We start from the raw sequence: 19,299 nt of genomic DNA, 5'->3' as shown, positions 1-19,299 counted from the left end.
AGAAAATTGTCATGCGACACGTGGGCTGCACGGCGTCTTAATTACTTGAGAGTTGAGCTCGAAAATTGGGTGATCCTCTTCAACTTTGGGGATTTCACGGAGCCACCTTTATCATTATGATACACTATTTTCATTTCGCCGGCGCATCCCCATGAGATGTAGTGAAGGAAGGTGAGATTGTACGTGTGACGTGTATATATGGCACATACATTCTGGCTCCGTTTCATATTGTTGTAACCATCCGGTCCCCGCATCGCACTCGTGAGAGTTCAAATGAATTTCGGGGTCCAGACTGTATAAATTTGGACGCTTGCCAGGGCCCCGATGAGGGTGGCTTTTCGAGGGGTGGGCGCAGCATCAGTTTTTGGTTTATTTCGTTATATTTAAACCAGAGGTGTGAGGCGTGCCAGGGTCGCCGGGCGGCCAAGGCGCGGCCGTAAAACAGAAGCTGGAGATCATCCTGATAGCAGTTAATAACTTGGCTCAGCACTAAGGCAAAGCCAGGGAGAATAATTAAGTCTCTTAACAGAAGAGATGTCCAATTCAACTTTACGTCTGCGATGACAATCTGTCCACTTTTCTGCGATTAATTCCTCAGATTGTTGTTTCTTCTGAGGATTTTCTATCAAATACAGTATAAAGTTTCTCATCAAATCAATGCTATTTGTTCGTTACTCGTCTTTCCTTTGAATCGTTACTCAATAGTACTGAATATATGAATAAAATGTGATTTATGTATTTTCAAAGAGAAGGTGTTGAATTTATTCTTCTGAAGCTTTAGCCATGAAAGAAAGTTTAGGAATTCCTTTGAGAGTCTCTTAAAATTTTGTCCTTGTAAAATATCAATAAATTTCTTCAATAATTGGAGAGATTCTCACTAAAATTGAGAAATATTAAGCTGTGAAAACAGTGTTAAAGTGTTTGAAGCGCTTTCACATTGTGTAGAAGAAAAGAAATTGTGAAAAGCAATTAAATAATTAGTAAATCCGTGAGAAAAAGAATTTACTGAAAATATTTTTCCTGTTCGTGCTAGGAAATCAGAAGTCGTAAATTGATTTGTTTTTGCAACTTTCAATCTGTTTCGCTGCTTTTCACACTTTCCATAAAAACACATCTGTTTAACAAATAGTAGTTTTTATTATAGCAAACGCATTCATTTTGGTTAAACGTTACACATTTAGGCGGTACAAATTGGTTTAACACATGTGTTAAAGTTGAATTTCAAATTTCTTTTAAACACAAATTGTGAATTTGGTGATATTTTTGACAAAATCACATTATCAAGTCTTCACGTGCGATTCAGAATAGTAAGGACTGTGCTAAGCTTAAATTGGAAGAATTATAAGTGAATTGGGAGACTTGAGAAATGACGATTTGAGTTTTGGATGACTGAAAACTGTCTTGACGCCGCTTCGCCTCTCATTTCTGTTTTAAACACATAAACATATTACAGCGTACCTGCGCCACCCGCACCACCCCTTTGGGCTGGCAGCTTCTGTGGGTTGGCGAAAAAAGATGGCCAAAAGCAGCGGCAAAAATGGATTAACTAATATTGCAGAGTGGATGTTCGCTGTCACGTTATTAGAGCCGCTCATACATATGAAATTAATTTCATTAATTGAGCTCTTGTGGTGAATTTTTGCAAAGGGCAGCAAAAAATGAGCGACCCGGAAGAGATGGAATTTGTGCTCAATGGGAAATCTAATTAAATTTTTTTTTCCAACCAGTCTGGCTTCGGAGCCACAGAGTGTGAGTCCAATTGGGTGAAATGTGCAACTGTCATAGAGTGTCAGCGTGATAAATGCAGCAGAAGGCAACGAGAGAATCTGTGCTCTTTGCACCGGAAGATATCAAAGTGTCCTCGGCAGTTAAGAAAATAAACCATGAATAAATGGAACATGGCCAGAGGTGGGAGAGTTGCACCAGGACATCGTCATAGATAATGGATAAGGATCGCATGCTATATAGCGACAATGGCAATTTCACATTGTGTTTCGCCATGGCTATCTAAGTGAATGCTCAACTTGACTCTGTCTCTATGCGTTTGCGAGACCACAAAAGTAAAAGATGGTGAGAGAAACTTTTCCACCATGAACTTTGCTGGCAAAAGAGTGGACTTCGTGCAACTCTCCAGTGGCAACCGCAATGACTTGTCAGCCCACGTCCAGGTTCTCTCTCTCTCTCTCCCTCTCTATCTGAGTCTCTGGAGAAACTTTCCGAGGAGCAGAAAGTTCATCTCGATGCACAAATCTATCCGCCAATTGTGGTCTCCGTGGGATTCTTTATATCTCATTGCGCCACGAAAAGAGCTGCACAAGTCACTCTTTGCCGTCTTCACTTGCACTCCAGCGGACACTCCCATTTCTCTCCGTCCACCAGGATTAGCTGTCAAATCCTCGTGGGAAAAAGAGACACAAGGCGGAGGTCAGTGAACTATTAGGCCAGAAACAAGGGGTAGATATTAAGACAATAGGTGATAAATAAGAAATGAGTGTGCAAAACAGTTGAAGGAATCGATAAAGCGATGGAAAATGTCTTAAAAGGAGTTCAGGAGTGTCTAAAGACTCTTCTCAAAATCTGTACAAGTGGTGTACAAATTGAAGGCATATTATCACTCCCTTGGCCAGGAATTGACACATCCAATCTGTGTCAGAAACTCAAAAATCTCAGACATCAAATTAGATGAAGAGTGAGAAGAAAATTCTCAAAAGTCGTGAAATATTCATGAGAAAAAGTCAGAGAAACTCGTTCGAGTTCTAGAAAGAATTACTTCTCGCAGTTTTTTTTGCTCTAAAAATAATATTTTCCTCTCTGCGCTCCTTTCTCTTACTCAAATTTACTTTATTTAATTGAGTTGTGTGTGTGTGTGCAGATGAAAAGGACGTCTTTTCCACCCGCCCACAAATTCACTATGAATGTGCCAACTTTCCCGTCTTGCGTGGGATGTTTTTTGCGCCTGGCGATACGAGCGCAAAAATCCTGTGCGGAATAAGTAAATAAATAAAATTTATGATTGTCATAAGTTTTAAATATAAAAAGTGTCACAAGTCTTCTTGTGCAGCCACGGAAGAGAGGCGTCCTTTATCACAAAATGTTCCACACTCACGAATACCATAAAGAATTGCTTCGTTTTGTCTACTTCTTCTGATGCCACCATCGATTGCAAGAGCGGAATACAAATTAGGAGTTGAACTTTTGGGTGAGACACTTTTTGGGAGGAAAAGAGCAGAAAAATGCATTAAAAAGATGAAATATAATTGAAAGAAGGAAAAAAATTCACCCCGAAAAAGGAATGAACCGGAAAAAGTCTCATTTATGTGAGTGGTTTGAGGAAAAACTAACGCTTTGGATGTTTTCTGTTCTTGCTATTGTTAATATTAGATATAAAAAGCCTCTGACCGAAGCATATATATCCATTTACTTTCGCCGCAATAATGCTGAATTTTCAGCAAGATTTCATTGTGTGAAATAGACTGAATTTAATGGGATGAAAACTGGAATTGCGCTAGTCTTGCAATCAACAAAATGATCCAGCAAAGTGCATTATTTTGGCTATTTAACCTCCATTCCTCTCTGTTCCGACGAACGTCTCACTGTGACACTGTTGAAGGATTCTTCAATGCTTTTGTGTTCATTAGTCCGCAGCATGACGAAAGGTTTCCTCCTCTGTGTTATGGTAATTGCCGATCTGCTCTCTCTCACCCTCGATTGCATGAACCACACGACGAGGAGGGTCGCTCAAAGCAAGGGCGAGACAATGCAGAGTTGCGGTGTACATGATATTCGAATTTGATTATAGCCATAGAGATTTACATGCAATTCACAACCTAATTTACTCATTTTTATCTTGAAATCACTAGTTTCGGAGTTGTAATTTAATTTAAGACATGTCTGTGGACATTCGTATAGAACGATATAGGATTTTCGGGAATGTTCCAAGGAAATGTCTTATAAGATGTTTTCTGAATATTCTCATGATTGTCAATGGGAATGAATATCTTTAAATGTATGCTGAAAAATAGATCAATCTTCTGTCGTATGACAATATTAGACAGTCTTTTGGAATTCTTATGGATTTTCATAGGACAATTTATAACAAAAAGGCATAAAACACCACAAGTTTCAAAATACTTACTTGCAATTTGCAGTGTTGCATTTCTGGAAACTGCCTTTCCGGCTGAACTCTCGGCAACACAAAAGTACGTCCCAGCATCATGATCTCGCTTATTCTGCATTACTCTGAAATAGAGAGAGAGAGAGAGAGAGAGAGGTGGATTTACTATGACGCTCCGTGTTACAGTTTTCGGGAGGCTTTTCCAGCTTAGTCAAGTGTAGCGATAAATGGCATCTTTCTCAGCGAAAATTCCCCAACATTGCCACTTATCAGGGAATTCATGACAATTCCTAGAGTAAATCAATAAAGTGGGAGAATTGTTTACGCTAGTCAGAAAACTTGATAGGGCGAAACTTTATTGCTCTCATACTGGAAGTTTCAACAAATCGCACATCTGCCTTTCAGCACCTTCTCATGTTTATTTACCGCATTTGTATCATTTTTAGTGCAGAGCGCTTCGATATTTTTAGAGTGTAACATCCACTGGATGAGATCAACGTGCTTGCATTTTGGAAGTCCCAATGGTGACTGACAAACAATACATGGAGAGAGAGAGCGTGAGAGGTTATTGCCATGCAAGGGATGCTGATGAACTTCCCTCGCGCGACTTTGAATTTTGAGGGTAAATGAAATGGAAAAGAATCCTGTGGGGATGTCTCGAGGATGCAGAAGAATAAATATTGTCATTTATCTACCCTTGCGTCGGCGATAGCAGGAATTCCACAGAGAAATCCATCCCTATTTAAGCGAAGAGGAAAAGGTGAAGCTTCCCCACGGATCTCACGACGAAAAGTTATCGCACTCGCCATTATTCCTGAGTGATTCCACACCAGATTGCATGGGGTCGTTCCGAAGGGGATTTGGCATGATTTCACATCGCTATAAAGAGGAACCTTTGAGTATCACACCCCCAAAACTATATCCTCAATTCACATGCGGGAAGAGCTTTCCCGTATGAAGAACAGAGCTAAAATGGGGGGAAAAAATGCAACATTTCCATGCATAAAAAGTCAACAATGCGGCGTTAGGTGCATCTCCCTAAAAGTGTGGAGACAGGAAAGCTCAAATGGCGGCAAAAAAGCTCTCTCCACCTACAAAAACGTGGCGCTACTATTAATGCAGCCTGTACACAGGCACGCTAGTCGTTCGGGGGGTGACATTAAAAGTTTCTGCATTGGTAATTCTTGTGCTGTCTCTGCACGGAAATAAATTTAATTGTAAAGTTTAGCCTGGGCGAATGTTTCTTGTCGCGCACAGACTCAGGCTCATGAAACTTTGTCCCGTATTTTTGGCACTGTGGCGACTTGCAATTTCTCACTCCTTGCGCGTCCTGAAAAATTTCCATGTGACAAAAGACGCACAGAAGATTGTAGGCTCATTTTGATATGCAACTGCAAATTGCGCAGCTGAAATGCGGCGCTATTATTGCCTGTTTGAATTCCGTGCGGGCGCACAGCAAAGTTTGCCATCGCGTGAAAGGTGCCGCACAAGACATGCAAATGCGACTGAGTGGGTGGGCTCACACCCCCCAAAGCGAGTGCCATCTGCAGAGCCAGAGATACTGCGGGACTTCTTGGCATTGTTTGTCAACTATTCCTGCGATGTGGGTCATAAGAAAGATGCACTGTGAAAAGGTAGGGAAATAAGAGGAGAATAGAAGCCTTCATTGCAGCCAAGGACGTAGTTTGAGCTTACGTCTCAACAGTCTGGCTTCTTATTCACATACTCATCTTTCGTCACACACATGTGTGACTTCTCCGACGCTTTCTAGTTCCAGCCTGTCTGCTGGATTTAAAGTATTCTAAAGATTGATTTCGCTAACAAGATGCTTTTCTATGCTAATGAAGAACTTTTCTTTTTTGTTTCTGTGAAAAAAAAATCCATTAAAAAATTCAAACTCCACAGAAACTGAGAGGCAAGAATTTTGTAAAGAGAAATGAATCAAGAAATATAGGACATATTTTAATTATCTCCACATCCGAAACTTTCTTCAGACAAGTTCTTCGAAATGGACTTTTGCTATTTCCGCAACCAAATAGCATTCACGAGGCTCGGCAATTCATCTCGAAAAAATCAATAGTCCACCCGGTTGTGCAACAAGAGTGCATTGGCACAAGAGTCGGCAGGAACAGACTAAATTTCCGCCTGCCTTGCTTTTCCACCATCAATGAAAAGCGCCTTTGTTGTCTTCCCATTCTGACAAAAGGTGCTTGGCAACTCATTCTGAGAAAAGAACTTGCATCATGACGACTCTATCATTCATATTTTCCATTCTTACCATCTCTCTCATTTCTTCTGTGGCTTGTGTAAAATGCAATTTTCCCGAGGTGTTAATTTAACCGTCCGCGCTTCTTGAAATTATTCAAATTTAGTGGCCTCTTGAGCCCAAGATTTCACTCGGCCCCCAAAAGTTTCGTGGCGCAAAATTAAATAAGTCAAGATGTGAGAATTTATTAAATCAATTACGCATATACTTTAAATAAATTCCCTTTAGTCCCTAAATTAAATTGCCCCGGCGACGCGGTAAATCCACTCGTCTGGCAGGACTTTAGGGACGCGCTTCCCGGGCAATTAAGTAGAGCCTCGCGACGTGGAAGCGCCGTTGGAAATAATTTCGAGGATTGGCGGTTGAGCGAAGTTAATGAAATACTAAGAGGTTTTCCGCAGCCAGCTGGCTCTAGGCGTCTCTAGCTAGAGCCACAATGTTGCCATTGCCGTTGGCGCGGTGGTAAAAATTAAACTTTAGCGAAACTACTAATAAGCTGTGTGTAAGAAAAGTTTAACATTTTATTGGGCCATTAAGCTTGAACTACATTCCGCCGCCTTATCTCCCGTAATGGCATTAAGAGCTCCGAGAGCATCGGCGCCGCACAGCATCGCGTCACATGACGTAACGCCACGATAAATACTTGATACTCGGGCGATATAGTGAATGGGGATATCATGCATGCTCAATTTATAAGGATATCAAGGACTCAATTCCTTCAACACATTTCTCAAGCACCTCCGCATGCTCCGACGTGGGATGGGCGTATCAGAATTTGTTGGGGGATACAATCTTCAACGAGCATTTCATGGTGTTTTTGAAAGGAGCTGCTAGAGGATAAGTAATGAGCATCCTTCGGTGATTATTTACCAGAAGGCACGTAGAAGGGATAAAAGGAGATAACTTTCACACTAAAGAAGAGGGAGGCACAGAGTGGGAGGGAATTTATCGTTGCGTGCCAAAAAATAGCTTTACATGAAATGCCATAAGACAAAAGATTTCACTTTGTCCCCGAGATTGCCTCCACTATTGATCGTCCTGGAGTTGAATGGCGCCATGTCCCTAGATTCACACGGATCTTCTGGGAGAGACACTGCAGTGTAGCTCTTAATTAAATTCAACGTGATATGCACGACGCACAAAGTTGCATACATTAGATGCACACAGTGTTTTGCATAAAGAAGTGATTATGGTTCCCAGAGTGAATGAATGAGAGGATTTTGCACACGCAAGTGCTTTATGAATTTCTCGGGGAAATTCGGATTATTACTATTGACTTGATAAGCTTTTCAGGGAATATGGGTTTGTCAGAGCGCTTATTGATGGAAATACAGGAAATAATTAGTTGTGGATTTTCCAAGTATTAGTTCAATTTATAAAAACGTGACTATATGTGAAATTTCAAATTCAAACGCAAGCCACTTTTCCAACGGATGTGCTCTCACCCCTTCTAATATTTATATTGCCCCGTTTCTGTGGAATTCTCATAGGACTCTTCCTGGATGGCAGTTCAGTTCCCCCCATTAAATCACTCGCAATTTAGCACGGTGGGTGGGCGGCAGAGGCGCTCTTCCCACCCGTCAACTCACAAAAGTCATTTTGCCATTTGAATGACTGTGTCCGCATGACATTTGTATGCAAATGCGGTTCATGTTTATGGTAATACCAGTGTAATTTTAATAAATGAGCCATGAATGGGATTCTCATTCGCTGAATATGTTAGACTAGGCGCGGGGTTGGAGGTTTGCCGCCAGGGGAGTCTTTTGCACTCTCTGCATCGCGCATTCCAGGGCACTTTATGGGACTTCTGACCCAGTACTTGTACACGTGAAAAAAGAGAGGCGACATCAAACTTGAACGGGATGGTGTTGATTGAATTGAAATCCAATGGGAGTTGCGCGAGAGTCTGACAATGCCACCCCCCTCAATTTCCCTCGGCCAGGAGCCCCATTTGATTTGATTCATACTGAAAATTGTGCAATTTCAGCAGAGAAGAACCCACCCATCAATAATTGCTGGGGTATTAACACAATTTGATATGATTCCCATGAGAATGGCTCTCGGATTAACCAGAATTACGTCCATTTATTCCACAATACAAGTCAAATTGATGTTATTTAATTAGATTGCACAATCTATGGCGCGGGTTGAGTGAACAAAAATCCAATTTGATCACATGACGAAATGAATACAACTCCAAATTTCCACCCACACTGACCTCAGGACACTCAATGTGCACATTTGAGCCCCCAAAAATTCACATTGTACACAAAGTATACAATTTTTGTTCACATTCTGTGCAAATTGATATCACAAAATTGCCTTTTAATTGGGCAGCTTCATTAGCCAATTTCCAATGCGCCAAAGCCTCAATGATGAGTGACATGATTCGGCACTTGACTGAGGTGAAATAATTGTTTATCCCTTCGATTATGACTTTGACTGACAATGAATCTGGGAAATCCATCGAAATCAAGCACATCATTTTGCATTACAAACTTGAGATTTCAAATCTCTGCCAAGTCTCATTGATTAAGTGAAGTATTGTAACTAATTGCCACAAATGTGTAATGGGAAAAGTCTCGCTTGACTAAATCCGCCCCAAAGTTTCAAGATATATATATACTTTAAATAAATCCAACCAGGATTAACTTCACTTTATCTGTGGGCGGAAGAGAATGGAAATCGGCCTCGTGACTGAGAATCACGATTGAGGATTCACCCTGGAGCTCATTATCGATGGTGCAAAATTTAAATTCAATCAAATTAACGACCCCCAGAGACCGACGATGTGACGTGAAAGCCGATGTTCTGTTCGTGGAAAAAGAAAGTGGCATGAATTTGCACAAGAAAGATTGTCACTGTCGAGATTTCCTGACTTAATTAACAAATTAAAGTTTCTCCCTTGTGTGTGACAGCGTGTGCCTCTGAATTTTGATTAAAAGCCGCCTATTAGCTCGGCGGTTGTCAAAGTGTGTGAGGGCTGTGGCAATTTGTTGTGCCACGACGTCTCAAGTGAGATAAATAATCTCGTGATAAAAGTTGCGCCACGGATGACAATTTCATGTATGGCCGAGAGGAAGAGTGCGTTGGATGTATAAATAGGGATGGTGGGTGATAAATTGGCTTCGATCGGGCGTGTTAAAGACACAAAATGTGATTCACAACGCCAACCACTCTTATTATGCTCTCTCCCTCACTCTCCACCCACATGGCCTGATATTGACGTGAATGTGTTTTTCTGAATGGATCCAAATCAGTGATGGAGGAAGACAAATTCTTGATAGATGCGCTCTGCCCCAGTGATTTTTTGTCCTTTTTGGTTCTCAACCAAATTTAATTCGGCAACATGTCACTGACTTTCAACTGCCTTTTTCGTGTACTTTGAAAATGAAGCGCTCTAACAAATATATACTTTTCTGAGAGCTTTTCAAGTCAACAATGAAATGCCGAACTTTCACGATAATTGGATTATATTTTTTTTAAATTTATTTCTACCAGTAAAAACAAAAAAGAAATTCCTTTGTGTTCATCACAACTTTGTATGCACTTTTCCGCTAACATTTCGTGATATTTAATATTCAGGAGTATAATTTTGGATTGAAACACGGAAGGTAAACATTCAATAGCATGCTAGCTGGTTAAATGGTGCCTTTGTGCCAGAGATTCCTGGACTCACTAGTATCAATAACTGAATGATTATTATGGGCATTTTGAGAGGTTTGAGTGTCCAGTTCAAAGGGAATTTCTGCAAATCGTATGAATGTCAAAGGACTTAAATCCCATTTATAGTTTAAATACACCATCGAAATGCTTAACGTACAATATCAGCCATTAACTGCTCGAGAATTAAAAATGCAAATTACTAAGCTGTGTTGCAATTCCGTGAAACACGATATATTTCATGATTTTGTGCCCCTATTTTTTGCAAAATTACACTTTTGCGAGTCTTCGCGTGGAAATTCACTGTCAATAATCAAGTTCACGCAATATAAGAACCTTCCGCCAAAGTTCTCGAGATATCGTTGATAATTGCTGGAAATAAATATCGTTTCACGTTTATTTCTTTCCAATTAATTCACAACTCGCATTGCATGGGAGGATTTATTTTTAGCTTAATTGCGAGACACCGTATTCAAATGAGATTGTCGTGAAATGTGAGGAAAATGCTGTATTTTAATAATAAATAAACAGACGCTGACGATTGAACTGTTGAGTTTAAGTTTTTACCACTCGCGCTCGTGTTAAACTTTAAGGCGAACAAGACGAGCTCATGTTTGGCTGTTTGGGAAATTCTTACACTCCCTCTCTCTCTCCTTGCTTGTGTGATGAGAAAACTTAGTCAAACATTATTTAGCATTTTCCTTAATAATAGCCCATTTTCGCTGGTGCAGCCATTAATCGCCCGGCAACACTGCATTAAAGTTTTCACGATGGAAAAGCTCCTAAAAAAACCACTGCCGGTGCACAATTAAATATTCCATTTTCAGGTCAACACATTTTCTCATTTTAATTCCTTCAGAGTAATTTTCCGTTGTGGTGGGAAAATTTCATTTTGCCACCACAAGACTTTTGGTGTCTTTAATGACTCAATTCACGAGTGGAGATAATGAAAATCAAACATGAATGGATTAATCTTGAAGAAATGCGCAAAACTTAAAGTGCGTCCTGTTAATTTTCACAGAAAGCGATGTGAAAGAAAAATTCCTGGGAAATTCACTCTGTGGGTCAGACAGAGGGATTAAAAGTTAAACATTTGAATAGCTCAAGTTGAAGGGAAAAAGCTTTGGGGGTGAAAAATGTGAGAAATTCCTGCAAATGGCTGCAAGGTAGTGAAGCTTTATCACATTGAATTCCACGCGAGTGACGATTATTAGTCACTTTGCAGATACTGTTGGAAAATTTGTCTAAACTTCGCAAGTTTCCGAGGAAACTTTCCCACCCTTTCCCTCTCGCACACACACACACACTCACACACTCAGGAAAGTTCAATTTGCCGAGGAGATTTCCATGCAGAGACGCAAAGTTTTGTATTTTCTGCGAGAGAACACTAATTTATTCATGACTGAATGAAATTAATTATATTATCATCCCAATGACATGTATCATTTTCATTGAATTCCTTCACTGATGGTTTCCTATTTGTCTTTCCAAAAAGCACACACAAAGCATTTTTGTAGCATATCCCAGGGAAATTCCATAGAATTTACACCATATATTTGCTCTCACTTTGTTCAGCACAAACCCCCCTAAAACTCACCCCATTGCATAGCACATAAGATCCGAAAACGTACCCGAGTGAGATAATGTTGCAATTTACAGTACTGCGGAATAAAATATTCTCCTCCTTATCATAAATCACCGATATCGTGCTTGTTTGTATCTCAGGCCAAATTCGGGTGGGGCTTCCATGACTCCCTGGCGAAAGTATCGAGCAATTCACGTTTATTGCCTCTGTGGCTTTCTTCATTATGGCCCAGAGATTAAGTGTGTGAACGGGAGGGGTTCCCCCAGCCGCCCCCTCCTCTGGATGGACCGTAATGAGGAGCGTGGAGGTGAATTCCTCCTCGGAGAATGTCTCCATTGTCGGTCACATTAAACATCTCGGAAAGTGAGGCGGAAGTGCCATTAGTCTTGGGCTCTTTTTGTCTGCCAACCAATCCTCCCCCACATCTGGACAGGAGTCATTTCCTTGTACCGGAAAATGCCACGACATGATCATTCAATCGCTTCTCAACGTAGATTGTGCAGAGGAAACAGACACACTGCTTGCATAGGTGGAGATTTCTCGAGAATCGCTTCACCGATTTAGCTAGAACTTTGTCGCATTTTCCCACACTTTAGTGAGCATTGAGAAAAGTACATATTTGTCAGAGCGCTTATTGCGTCCAGTACTTGAAATAAATCAGTCAAAATTAAATCCCCCACTTCAGCTGTTAATCTCTCCCTGGGGCTTCTGTTCATATACCAATAAGAGGTCTTCCTCGGGAATCACGTGATTAATCGCCAAGGCTCACTCACCTGAGGAAGAAGAGGGATCCCTCCGGCAGGACGACCCTTCTCTCCGACGGCACCAGCGGTGTCCCGTTGTGAAACCACGTTATCTCAGGTGTGGGCCTCCCTGCCGCCTTGCAGTTGAGCGTGAGGGGCTCCTCGCGAGCCGCCACGGCGTCAGCTGGGTGCTCCAAGATGCGAGGGCGCTGTTGAGCTGCAAAGAGAGAAGCACACACAGTCAAGAGGGCGGAAATTGCAAGATACCAATTGAACCCCCGACTTGATTGACATTTCAGGTCGTTTTCATTCCTCCGAAAAATAAACAACAATTCCCACCACGATTGAGAGGATTTATTTCCGTCACACAGCCGCACTGGAATGGCTGTCCTCCCAGTGAGTTAATTTTAGAGGAAGAGTGAAAAATTTCCCGAAGAGAAATTGTTCAGCTGTCGCGAGAGAAAAGGGAAAAATCATGTCTTTTCAGACTGTTTGGAGGGCCCGACGAAAATGCTCGTTTCAACTCCCAAAAATGTATTGACGTGTGGATGTCTAAAGAGTTGAAAGCGCGATGGCTCAAAATGTTCAATAGTGAGACGTGAGATGTGAGCCAAAGGGTCGCGAGTTAAGAAAGAAGAACATCTTAAATGGCTGTGATGACGAAGTGTCATTAGTTAGATATGGAAATGTTACTATAAAACTGCAGAGAAATCTCTATTTTTGGAAATTATCGTCTGAAAATGGCTTTTTGCCAACCCTTCCGCCAAATCCCAACGACTCAACTTCTTTGTGCTCTTGTGTATCAGACGCAATTCTCACACCCCTATTTCATCGAACAACCATAATGAAATTTTCAACGCTATTCGCCCGTCAGAGGGAATTGAAAGATCGTTTGAAATTCGCCCCTCCGGAACAGCCATTTCGCCTTTCATCGAAACTATTATTTTAGCAAACTCGAAGAAGGAAGATAAACTATACAATTTTTCCCTCGTGGAATTGCGCTGTAGTTTTGGCCAAATTAGATGGAAGATCAAATTATCTTTAATGGCTTCATACATTTCAATTCAATCATCCTTCCAATGGAGGGAACACACAAAAGTAATTCACATCTCTTTGCTGGGGCGCATTATTAAATCAATCCTCAAATGCATTTGTGATGCCCTGAGACACGGAAGACAATCGAATGAATCTGGATTTTGGGCCACAGAGTCTCAGGGGCGCACTCAGGGGTGTGTCGCATGTTAATTTCAACCCCGATGAATGCAAAAAAGGGGAGAGAAAGATTTGGATTCTGGCATGAGATAAGATGAGAAAGAAAAGTGACAGGAAATCCTTCGCTATTGTGAATTTTAAATGGGAGAGAAAATGCCAAAAGCCACGAGAGTTCCAGCGGCAAGAATTCGCCCGGGGTTTTGGGGTGGAAAAGGAAAATCACTCATTTTACATGGCTTATCTTTCGTCTCCGTGCAATCGTTAGAAGGCAAAATGGCATGCCCGAAAATGCCACCACTATTACTGTTATCATTTTCTCCGCACCAAGCATCGTCGACAGAATTATTCTAAAATGACAATCTTCCCCCATTTTATTGCACCCCATAATGTGGAAATTTTCCCCTAGAGCTGCCGAGCTCCACCATATCATAAATATATATGGCTGATGCCATGAATGGGCGAGGATGTACCTTCTGCATCCCAGTGTCGAGGAACATCCTAATTTTCCAAACGGCGCATTCGCCCCCAGAAGCGGACGAGGGCTGCCAAATGGAGGGATTACAAGCGCCATTGATTTTGAATAGCGCAGAGTTTCGCAATCAAATCTAAAGTAGTTTTGATGAGAATTGATTTCTCAATTCTTGTCTTAACTCGAATTGCTGATCGTCAGCTGAAGTGTCGATGAAAGAAGCCGTAATTTAACTGGCATTTTGCAAATTTATCAATTAAATTTACTGTTTGCGAATCAAAGTGTCACTAAAAAATTACGTTTGTCACTTTCTCACAATTTATCGCAGTAAAAACAGTCATGATGGAAAATTACCACTTAAGTCCATTGAAGAAATTCAGTGGATGATCAAGTGATGTAGTTTCTCAAAGAATTACTTGTCAGCCTCTCTTTTGAATTCCACGTGTGTGCGTTGTGTGAAAATTGCACAGAAGTAAAATATTAAATTGACATAATTACAAGTGCGAGAAAATTGCGCCAAAAGCATCATTTGCGAAGACGTGCCGAGAGTTTTCTATTCGACTCACAGGGAGGAAAGAAAGCCATACAGTTCGTCCCAGGATTGCCTTAATTGCATCATTAGTTGACGCACTTAATGAGACACGTTAATTTCCGTGGCGATTTATTGCATGTCGGATTTTTCGCCAGGGAAAAAATGAGCTCCTCACACGACCCCGAAGCATTATCATATCACCACACAATTATCCCGCCTTCTCAGAATTTCTAATTTATTTTTTATGAACGGTCGAGTATGTGTTAATATTTAATTATTTAATCACCATCATCGGCTTTCGGGCGTGCGAAGAGCTCTTTGGCTCCACTTAATTAAGGGCGACTTATTGACGAGACTTTTCTCCCCATTCGCCAAAGGAGGAGTAGAAAAAAAAAGTTGCGAAACAAGATGAAACTTGAGGCTGTGAAGATAGCTAGTGAATATGCTGTTTTTTTCGTTTTGTGGGTGAGGAAAACTCGTGGGAGGAATTTGCATCCCGTTGGTGAGAAAAATACGCGTAATCATTGTTATTAGTGTGGCTGAAATCCGTGGAATAACACACACGAGAGGAGCCACACGAGAACAACCAATTTCTGCCTTTTTTCCCTCCTTCAGCCGGTTATTAGATTCTCCCACGAAGAGGCCATTCTGGGTGGAAAATGTGGGGTTGGGCGTCGGGAAAACACAGGGAGAAATTGGAAATTTCAATAAATCGAACCCTCGCCAGCAACATTCGACTTGCTTTCACATATTGCCATCGAAGAGGCTTCGCAGATGGAAAGTTTCAGGGAAATTTTGAGGCAATCTGTGTGAATATTACAACATACCACACTGACGTGGATAGTTGAGAAGTCTTTTCCATCCGGGTCGAAGAGCCAGTCTATACGGAACTTTCGTGAATCTTTCACAATCTTCCCGAGAATCTGAACCCTGTTGTCGGAGGCGCAGAGCCATTCCCTCGTGTGCTTTTCTCCCCTCGAATGGAGAGTCATATATCTGACGAGGTGAATGGATGAATCAGGAGGTGTGGCGGCGGGGCATTTCATATGAGGCGAAGGAGTCATTTTGTAGCGAAACGATGGCCGCATTCCCTCTGGGATGCCATAGTCTCTCTATATCGTGGAAATCCAGCAACATCTTGCAAAGCAAATCACATTCACCCGAAGACACGGTGGGGCATTTAAGAAGTGAAGACGCCCAATGACGCTGAAAATGTCTGTTTGCCTTTCACATTGTGATTTTCCTCTTGGCATTCGCTGCAAGATTGATTTTAAATTCAATTGTCTCCCTTTGACTTGTATTTTTCCCTCAAAAGTCATCGCGGGGGGAATATCAAGGGAAAATCTGGGAAATGTGCCTTCTAATTAAAAAAAAAATTTTTATATTTCCCCAAAGCACTCCTGATTAGTGAGTATACATGTAATTTCACTGCGAGAATCAAATTGACGCGCGCCATGACCTAAATAAACATTAAACATTCCGCCTTTCTTGGGCCAATTCACCGCCACCCTTTTGGCGAATAAATGGGAGAATAATCTTTGGCATTTGGCTGCCAGCATCCGGCACTGAATAAACACTCGGGATAGAGTTCCACCAACTTGAGATTAGAGGTGGGCCTCCGAGATGATATTGCAGGAAGTTGGCCTGCGGGGAAACAGAGGGAGCGTGGAGCAATTAGCAATTAATGGGAACCTTAATGGATTGCTGGTTTCTCAAAATCATCCGTACACACACCCTCACGCACTTCATAGGGGGAACTTTCCCAGTTACTTTTTCCGGGGGAAAATTGGCGGAAAGAGTGGTGGAATTGAAGAAATCAATGAATATTTGGACAACCAAAGCACAACAGCGATGGGATCATACTGGCAAAGACGATGAGATAACTGCAATATTGTCAATATGAGAGTGGAAATTCATTAAAAGCACCCCCAAGAGCATAAAGAACGAGTGAAAGTTCAATAGTTTTATGTGTGAAAAATACAGAGACATGGAGGAACGGAAAATCAGAAGAAAGGCAGGCAATTTAACCCGCTCAGGGGCTCTAATAAATAGTTGTTCAACCCTCTTGGCGAAAAGGCTCTGAATATGTGTCAGTCGTATTGAAATAACAAGCTTATGAAATATTCGCCAGCAATCGATTTGAGTGGTTGGAGGAGCTCTTCAAATGGATATTGACTAGTTAACCCTAGAGTTAGGCACAACGAGTGCGGCGCAAATGTTTGAATTTCACAATTTATACCGGACAAGTTGAAAAAAGTTGGGCGGTGGAAAAATCAATTTGTTACCGAAAGAGAATGAGAGAGAGAGTGAGGGAGAGTTTTTGTCAGTTTTTGGGCAAAGCGCCCGGAAAAGCGAAGAGTAGCGAGGGAGTCTATTGTTGGGGAGGTACTTTATGGAGTTTTGGCTGAGAGAAATTACACTCCTTCTTCATGTGGATAATTTTGCCATTTAATCCCAAGAACACACGGAAAGTCTCCCTCGGCATCCGACACAGAAGACATTCTCAAATACACCCCGTTCTCTATGTGTTTAATTACGCACTACTTCGCTAATCTGCGTCTAAATTACAATTGTGGGGTATCTTGTCAAGGAATGGTTGGGGTGGCTTTATTAACACCTGGCAAACTTTCCCTTTTGCCACATACAAGAGCAAGTTGCACGGTGAATGCAGAGGTTTCGGATTTTGGGGTGAGTGTAAAAGGAGAGAGAGAGAGAGCGTTGGATTGTATAAACCCTAATTTATCAGTTGAGATTACGATAATGACGAAACTTTTGCTCTCCGTGTGTGCAGAAATGACGAGATTCATCAAGGCACTCGCTCTTTTTCAGCTTCTCTCACTTCTGGGGTGGAGAAAAACTTTCAAGAAAAGATTCCAACCGAAATGGGTTTCCCCTCTTTCAACTTCCTGTTTCTTTTCAGTTTTCCGCAGTCGAAGATTTATAGATATGTTGAGCTCGCAAGAGGTTTTCTCCTTTTGGTTTGTGCAAAGAATAAACCCATAAGGAATAACCCTTCGGCATTTGTATGAGATTTTAATCTAACTTCTTTTTATGGTGAATAATTAAGAAGATGAGCAGAGATTTTCTCGCGCGCGCTTAATGATTTGGAATTCAATGGGCGATTAGTGGCAATCAGACAAATTTGCCAACGTCACATTTTGCCAAAAAAATTCCCCCCAATCGTCTGAAAGTCTGTGCGCCACAGGAAATGGCAGCGAAATTGTGTATCTGTTTTAATTATCAAGTTTCTCTTTGGCACTAAATTGAATTGGCCTGTGACATTGTGAGGCTGAAAGCAGGGAAAACTTGGGGGAAATGGGAATCTTTGTTGGCCAGAAACAATAACCTCAGCCGCATATGTTTGGTCGTCCATTAAGTGGGGGCTCAATTTCCAGGCTCTCACTTCTATTAATCGATTTCTGTCGGTCAACAATCAGGAATAACGTGGCAAAGTATTCGGGGAAACGAAAGTTTACTCACAGTTCGCAACACGATAGGATGTCTAAGACAAATAAACTAAGATCATGGTTTGGACTATGATTTTAGGACTAGTCGAAGCCACTCGTCGTCACAACCAGTCAATTGAGAGTTAAACGACAGTCGCGCGACTAGTTATATTAGCTCTTTCAGGTTGAGATCAGCGCCACGAATTCGTCAACTTCTAACATATTACACATAACCTAACATATTTTTGCGAGATGGCAATTATTTGCGCATTTCACTAGTTAACATCATATTGCAGAGTCGTAAAAGAGTCGCATGAGAGTCGAAACTGAGTCGCGACGGAGAGTCGTCACAATCAGTCACTCCGAAGTCTTTGTCTGTCTTCTGCGCTGACGACTCTGGTTTTCGTTGTCGTTTGACTCCTTTACGGAGTCGTCAGAGAGTCGTTGATGTTCAAATTGGCAATTCAGATATTCTTGTTCTAGTTCTGCTTTCGCCCATGTTGCAGCAAATTGAGTAAAATTTCATCAAAATCTGCGCATACTTCTCACAAGTCTAGACCACCATCTTCGGGAATGCCGCCATCGTCTGGGCTTCCTATTAAAATGCTAATGCGGAGAGAAGTCATTTGACAGACTGCAGCAGATGCTTCGCATTTAATTGTCTTCCATTCACCGGTCTAATTGAATAAATCAATTAACCCTGCGCAGATCGCAGCATCTTATGCGATCTAACACACCAAATGAGGAGGATTACAGCGACTTAGGAATTGAAATCCACTCAAGAGATCACCAGAAGCGTGGAGAATTTCCCTCTTGAGATGCGCAGAGTGAGTGGAATATAAATCTTCTTTATGATCTTAAGACTCTTCATGCATGGTGATGAAAATTCTCAATGACTTCTTCGCTCATTTTCAAAAGCGGATTTATATATATTATACATACATACTTTGTGTTCGGGATCAGCTAATGGGAATATGAAGAAATATGTGTAAAAACATTCTGTAATGCCTTTGTTGGGCTCTTTTTTTTCCCTTCAGCGGACATTTTATTGTGTCAGTTTTTGCTGAGCGAAGGAATAATAGTGTATCCTTCCATTGTTTCCTGGATATAAATTGCCTGCCATTGATGAACCTCCTCGAAGGCAGAGCCCAATCCACCCCTGCGTGCAGGAGTTGAGGAGGAATCTCAGGCCAATTGTGAAATTTCATAATATTGTAAATTGAGGTATATCATTGTGTGGACAATGCGAAATATCCCTTCGCTTTTTTT

General features: G+C 41.4%; 1 protein-coding gene across 1 annotated transcript in view; it reads right to left on the bottom strand.

Annotated features, from left to right (window-relative positions):
* LOC132266095 (protein sax-3-like) overlaps positions 1–19,299 on the bottom strand; it is a 51,542-nt gene that overhangs the window by 19,876 nt on the left and 12,367 nt on the right. The window contains exons 2-3 of the mRNA XM_059766933.1: positions 12,402–12,588; positions 4,136–4,239 (exon numbers count right to left, since the gene is read on the bottom strand). Of these exons, the coding sequence (XP_059622916.1) occupies positions 4,136–4,239; positions 12,402–12,588 (291 nt within the window). The remainder of the gene's footprint in view (positions 1–4,135; positions 4,240–12,401; positions 12,589–19,299) is intronic.

The sequence above is a fragment of the Phlebotomus argentipes genome, unplaced genomic scaffold (assembly GCF_947086385.1).
Source record: "Phlebotomus argentipes unplaced genomic scaffold, Phlebotomus argentipes genome assembly contig_5, whole genome shotgun sequence".
Classification (NCBI taxonomy): Eukaryota; Metazoa; Arthropoda; class Insecta; order Diptera; family Psychodidae; genus Phlebotomus; species Phlebotomus argentipes.
Note: the sequence above shows the minus strand (reverse complement) of the source record. Positions and strands in the feature narration are given on the sequence as shown.